Consider the following 7254-nt stretch of genomic DNA (forward strand, 5'->3'; position numbering starts at 1 on the left):
GATTTCCTGCTTTCTATCTCTCTGTCTCTCTCTGTCTGTCTGGCGAGCGCACGCGCCCTATAGCAAAAACCTCTCCAAAAAAAAAGGAAAATCTTTTCAGTTCTCAAATGTTACAGATTAGAAAGCACTATAGCACTATAGCAACAGCACCTACATAGATGTTTTCTGTAGGTAAAATGTCCTAGGAAATACATTTTAAATCTGTATTTAATAGAAATATGTGGGGCTGGCAGGTGGTATGAAAGTTAAGACGCTGGACTCCCACATGGCTGACAACCGTTTGAGTCCTGGATGTGGTAGCTTGCTTTCTCACTTTCCTTTCTCTTTCTCTGTTTCTCTCTGGTCAAATTAAAAGATAATAATAACAAAATAAAATAAATAAATATATATAAAAAAAGAAAGAAATATGCATAGAGTCCCAGCCTATGTGATACAACATCCTGGACTTCAGTGCTGGAAGCCACAGGGCTGACTGTGAGTTTGGAACTCCAGGTCAGCCTGAATATAGGCCAGGTGTATGTGTGGATGCCCAAGATCTAAGGGGCTAGAAGGCTGGGGAATGGGGACTGAAGTATAATGTGACCCTGCTGAGGGTGCTTCCTCTCTCTCTCATGTGTGTGTGCTTGTGCTCTCTATCATAAAAAAAAAAAAAAAAATGCATAAGGAAATTTCACTCTCAGCATTTTTCTACATAAGAAGTTACTGCATACCATAGAAGACAATGCTAAAGTTTTTACTTAAATCACCTCAGACACATTGTGGAATGGTATTCATATGGCAATGGTATAAACACTCCTGAAGAACACATAACCTTAATATAAGGCTACACAGGATGATTATTATTTTCCACATTAAAAGTTAATCATTTAGGACTGATCTAAACTCTATTGACACATAACCTGAAGAATTTTAAGATATTTGAGGGTTGTTTTATGCAGGAAGTACAGTCATATATTCTGCCTACAATCACTTCAGGAAAGCACTATTACCAGGAAAACACTATTATCTATCATCTGTCTATATTGGAAAGTAGAATTAAAACAGGTCACAATAAGAAACTAATAGATAAAAGCTAAGAAAAAGAAAGTGTTTTTTAAAAGGTGGGCATTTGGAGGCCAGCTGGTGGTATGGTGATTAAGGGGCTGGACTGCTACGTGGCTGACCACAGTTTGAGTCACAGACTCAGTGGCTGAAAATCATGCTGGGTATGTGTGTCTGCATGCCCAAAATTCTGAGAAGAGAAGGGAGGAAAAGGGATTGCTGTGTGTCCATTCCTCTTGTGGGAATGATTTCTCACTTTCCCTCTCTCTCTATCTCTCTGCCTCTCTCCTCTCTGTCAAGTGCACATGCCTTATGACAAAAATACAAAACCTTAAAAAAAAAAAAAAACAAGTTGGCCATTTGAGTCTTTAGCCTCCCTATGTAGACTGATAATCCATACATAGTCTCAAAGTCAATATACTTACTCTGTGCCCGTGAGTCTTATAAGCAGCTTTTCCTGGCCCTACAAATGTTAAATGGTGAACTATTAAATCACTAGTAAGATTTGAAATGCTATTTTAATTTTACTGTTAGGACGTGGTCAACTTTATTAAAAGCAGTTTACAATGGGTCATCACAGGCACATACAGTACTTAATTTTAGATTATGATAGTACATAAATCCTCACAAACAATATTCATAGAGGCCAAAATGCAATAAAACACATACTCTGAAGCCCATTGTAATTAAGAAGCCCCTTACTTTTATCTGCTTTATGGTAATATCCCTGAGAATAGACAGGAAGGAAGCAATTTAATTTTTTTCCTAGAATTACTTATTTAATTTTATTTGTTACTATTTCTTAAACTTGACCAGAGAGAAAAGATAGAGAGAAACAAAGGGAGGGAGCAAGCCACCAGGTCTAGGACTTGAACTGTAGCCGGCCATGTGGGAGGTCCAATCCGTTAACCACCATGCCACCTGCTGACCCCAGCAATTTAATTTTTGAAAGACACACAATCTATTTCCTGCTCAGAAAACAGAGATGTCTACTATTGGGTCATCACAAAAGCCATGATGCATTTTTGTATAGAAAAATACATGACTTTTCTGACAACCTAATACATAGCTATCTGCCTAATTTTTCTAACACCTGATTGTTCTTGATTTAGTGGGTCTTTCTCATAAGAATTTCAAATCTCAAAATAAGGATGTTTAAAATAATTACTGCTATAAAACTGTAATAATTTGAAGGACTTTCCTAGAGTGTACATACTCAAACCTAGATGGTAGAGCCTACTATACACCTAGGCCATATGGTATAATCTAATAGGGCCACTGTTGTATACATGGTTTGTCACTGACCAAAATGTCATTATATGGTGCATGACTTTATCTATACTATATGAAAACAAAAACATTCATACTTCATCAAAACTAAAAACACGTAACAACCAGATGTGGTGCATGGTTCTCAATGCAATGCTAGTTTGGACAAATTAGATAAAATATTTTCAGCTCTGCTGGGGAAATCTGAGTATGGTTTGGGTAGTAGATAAAGTATAAATTAACTAAACAAAAAGATGGATATCATTATCTAAAGAATCAGGTTATAAGGCAGTATATGCACCATGATCCTGTTTAAATGAAAATTGTGTATGCATATATGAGTGCATACAGAAAAACTTGGAAGGCTATTCCTTAGGGTATTCATCCCTGGATTGCTTAAAATTTTTAAAATATTTGCACATGTGTCTGGCAAGCGCATGCGCCCTATAGCAAAAATCTCTCAAAAAAAAACCAAAACAATGATAAGGAATAAATATATAATTTCATATGTTTAGTACACAAAATAAGAGGTTTTTGCTATAGGGCATGTGTGCTTGCCAGAAAGACAGAGAGAGACAGAGAGATAGAAAGTGAGAAATCACCCCCCAGGCGGGAATGGCCACACCGCAATCCCTTCTCCTACATTCTCCTCTCAGGATCTTGAGCATGCACGCACACATGCCCGGAGTAAGTTTAAGCCACCGGCTTAAACTCTGGGACTCAGACCGCAGTCGACTACATGGGAGTCCAGTGACAGAGCCATTACACCAACTGCTGGTTGGAGGGAAGAATTTTTAAGAACTGAACAAAGGGGTGCTGGATTCCCACATGGCCCACCATGGTTCAAGTCCCAGACCTGGCAGCTTAAAGATCACACTGGGTATATGTGCGTGTGTGCTCAGAATCCCAGGAGAAGAAGGGATTGCAGCATGGATATCCCCCGGCGACTGATTTCTCACTTTGTCTCTGTCTCTCCCCTCTCTGGTGAACAAATGTGCCCTATGGCAAAAACCTTAAAAAAAAAGAAGTGAAGAAATTCATATGAAGAAACTATAGAGCAATTAAATCAATACCATCTCCAAAAAGTTATACTGTAAATTTTTGTTGCAATGCCTAAAACACTGACCTCTTGATAAACAAACTAAAAGAAGTTAAAGTACCATTTCTCATCAAAGATTATAGCCAGCATATAGCCTGGTACATAAAACTATATAAGCAAATTGTTTTAAGCAAAATGAAATGAAGTTTCACTGTGTAAAAGATCATATACAGTGTTGAGACTTGAGATTGCAGGAAACTCGGGTAAATTAACAAACTGCCTGGGCTTTGTTTATATTCAACAAACAGGAAATAGTAGAAGACATATACAATGGTCAAATTAGTAGAGTCAGGGCCTGGACAATCCAAAAAGAGGCACTTTGGATGATAGCAATAACAAGAGGAACATTCCAAGCAGCTCTAAAGCATCCAAATGTGTCTAGATCCTTGACCTAAGAGAGGTAATGAAATCAGTGCCAGTATTGCCAAAATACTTTAACACCATGGAGAATATTCCACCAAAGTGCATGACGGTCTAGCTGGACTTGGAGCTAATTAACTAACATGGTGATGGGCTTTATTTACTGGGCAGAAGCAATCTCAGATATATTGGATTTTTTCTCCAGATATAGGCCACAGAATGTTTACAAGTTTGCTTTAGAACATACTTTCACTGACTGAGTACTCTCTGAACCTCAGCAGGCCTTCCCCCCACCTGCCACTCTAACTGAGCATTCCAGGCCTCATGGGACCCCAATATCATTGTGATATGCAATCTTTCCTCTGGAAGGCAGAAAATAACTCTGAGCAAAATGTTCTGATAAATCTGCCATCCTACTTTATGTTGAAGATTTCTTAGATTTTCAAGGTTAAACACCATTCAATGTGAATTAGCTAAAAATACTTGAAAGAAAAAAAGTTTTATTTTAAGACATAGTATTCTAGTTGAATTTGATACTCAAAATAACTTAGTCTGTAATGTGCCGGAATCAGGGCCTGCTGGTGGCATGGTGTTTGAGGTGGCTGGATCTCACTTGGTCATGGTGGCTTCAAAAACACACTGGGCATGTGTACATGGATGTCCACAATCTCAAGAGGCAAATGGAGGAGAAAGGATTGCAGAGTGGCCATTCCTCCCAGGGGTATTTTCTCTCTCTCTCTTTCTGTCTTTGTTTCTCCAAAGAACATATGTGCACTGTAGCAAACTAAAAAGTGACAGAATTATTAGGTGGTCAGAAAAGTCAGGAGGCATTTTCATATAGAAAGAGTAGGTCATGACTTTTCCGATAATCCACTATATTCTAAGGCACTTAGCAGAAATGCCAATCTTTTTCTTTCCATTCAGCAGCAGAACCTTATAAATGAGCTAGCTTTCTATTATGTAACTGGGGCTATGCTACAACTAACTTTTTAAAAATTGAAAATGAACAAACTTTTATACCACTGGTCACCTATACACTATATATATGCATTTGTAAATCTTTAACAAAATTACTTTTGCATCTTTTAAAAACTTAACTTTGAATTGTCATAGAAATAAGTAAAATGCATATTTAGCCAACTGCCTGTGGAAAGAATAATACACTTGCAACGCACCTGGGACTACTTGGGTTATGAAATTCATCAGTCCCACAGCTGGTCTCACTGAGCCCAGGGCAGGGGTCATGCACAGCATAGACAGACATGCTGGGATGTTCAATGAGAAGGTTTTCCATAGGACTTGTTTCCACTTTGATAGTGGTTAATCCACCTGCGGTAAAACACGGGGGAGGGGTTATAAACCAGCTCTCCTCCATTGGACAGGACTCAAACTGGAGGAAGCAGGAATCACTTGTATCAGCCAAGCACTCAAGAGAGGCAGGCAAACAGGAAAAAACTGAAGGGTGCTCGGTAGGTGAGTCCTCACTGATGTCGTCATCTTCCTCCTCTTCTGCTGAGAAACCAGTGCAAGTATCTAGATCATAGTCACATCAGAGTCCACGTGTGGATGAACAGTCCCGTGGAAGGAGGATTGGCACAGCATGCAGTCATCATGGAACCATCCAGCAAATTCAAAGCACAGAAGAAGAACAGATGACACCGTTAGCTGGAGCTTACTTTCTTCCTTTACTTAGTTCAGAAACAAAACTTCCTATATTCAATCAAAGTGATTATAAAATAATTTTTGGCTGGTCCCATGGCCTAGTGATTAAGGGAGCTGGATTTGCATGGACAACTGCAGTCTAAATCCCAGCCCCAGTGGCTTGAAAAGCACATCAGGTGTGTATGCTTGTGTCCAGAATCTCACCAGCACGGAGAAATGGAGAAAGGGTTGTGGCATGACCATGCCCCACTAGGGGGTGTTTTCTCCCTCTCCTTCTATTTTTGGCAAGCACACATTCTCTGGCAATTAAAAAAAAATTAAAGTAATTTCTGAGCACCTAGTGTATGTGGTTCTGTCACTGCCTGGGATGGATTATGGTGGCTTTGCAGGAATGGTTTCAGGACTGTTTCTGTTTTATGGATTAAATGTATAATGAGACATATGGATTATTGTTTGTTTAATATGAGGGTTTCCTTTTAAAGTGCTTCTAATTTGGTCAGGCTGTAAGAACTTCAAAACTGGAAAGTCTGACATCAACCAATTTCACTGACTGATTTTCTGGCACAAAATATTTATTGCAAAATTTTTTTTATATAAATTCTTGTTTACTTACATATTTAGGCTTGTTTAAAAAAAATTTTTTTTTTTGTTTTAGGGAATGTGTGCTTGCCGGAGAGGGACAGATATAGAAAGAGAAATAGAAAGTGAGAAAGCACCCCCAGGGAGATGGCCACACCACAGTCCCTTCTCTCCACTCACCTTGTGGGATTTGGGGTGTACATGCATATATGTCTAGCATCTTTTCAAGTCGTTAGGTCCAGGACTTGAACCGTGCCATCAGCCATGTGATATCTACCCCACATTAAACACCACGCCACTGGTTGGCCTGTGTTTAATTACTTTTAAGGCTTAAAAACCTTCTGAGTTGGGCCAGCCAGCAGCACAGTGGTTAAAGTCACTTGAACACACAAAGCGTGCTGCACGGTTCAAGTCCTGGATCCCATGGCTTGAAAAAGCATGTCAGGTGCAGGTGCATGCATACCCAAAATCCCAAAAGGAGAATGGAGGAGAAGGAACTGTGGTATGGCCACCTCTCCTGGGTATTTCTCTTCTCACTTTCTTGTTCTCTCTCTGGCAAGTGCACACACCCTATAGAAAAGAAAATCTTCAGAGTAACTGGTTTACTTATGCAAAAATTAGGTGCCTAAGTTTCCACTTTTATTAGGAAGATTAACCACTTGAGTGTACTTTACCTATGAAGTCCACAAGAATCCATTCATCATCTTCTTTCTCACTAAATTCTGGTTCTTGGTTGGAAGAAGTATTGACTTCACCCACAAACATTTTATTCAGCCTCTGGAACATTGTTAAGGCAAGACTGAGACTTTGGCTGGCTGTCCTTATAGCTGAGATTTGAGACTTGTCTTCAGTTGGCCCAATGGCACCGACAGGAGATTAAAGTGCACAGGGTGCTTATTCAACTTAGGTGAGAAGCAAGAACAGTCATTATCCCTACAAGAAAACAGAATGAAGAATATTTAAAATCAGCAAACACTTATATGTGTATATAAGCACACACACAGGTGCACACATACACCCCCTCCTGCAGGAGTGAGGCACAAGAATTACAACTTCTCTTATTTACAAAACATGAATTGAGTACTCAAATGCAAACTGTAAATACCTTAAAATGTGAAATAAAAGGGAAGGAGTTGGTTCTTTTTCACATCTGTGCTTTTATAGTAAGGGATAAATTTGAATAACGTACTTCAAAGTGCTATACCCCTTTTCCATAAGGAAAAGAGTGAAACTAGATATTAATG

At 39.1% G+C, this 7254-nt stretch overlaps 1 protein-coding gene across 2 annotated transcripts in view; it reads right to left on the minus strand.

The window, feature by feature from the left end:
* TP53INP1 (tumor protein p53 inducible nuclear protein 1) overlaps window positions 1-6964 on the minus strand; it is a 12345-nt gene extending 5381 nt beyond the window's left edge. The window contains exons 1-3 of one of the 2 annotated variants that reach the window (XM_006161298.3): window positions 6685-6964; window positions 4945-5302; window positions 1467-1504 (exon numbers count right to left, since the gene is read on the minus strand). In XM_006161298.3, the coding sequence (XP_006161360.1) occupies window positions 1483-1504; window positions 4945-5302; window positions 6685-6796 (492 nt within the window). In that variant the 5' untranslated portion in view covers window positions 6797-6964 and the 3' untranslated portion in view covers window positions 1467-1482. The remainder of the gene's footprint in view (window positions 1-1466; window positions 1505-4944; window positions 5303-6684) is intronic. The other variant, XM_006161297.3, reaches the window with a different exon arrangement.
* Between the last annotated feature and the right edge of the window lie 290 nt (window positions 6965-7254).

The sequence above is a fragment of the Tupaia chinensis genome, unplaced genomic scaffold (assembly GCF_000334495.1).
Source record: "Tupaia chinensis unplaced genomic scaffold, TupChi_1.0 Scaffold138407_1, whole genome shotgun sequence".
NCBI classification, from domain to species: domain Eukaryota; kingdom Metazoa; phylum Chordata; class Mammalia; order Scandentia; family Tupaiidae; genus Tupaia; species Tupaia belangeri.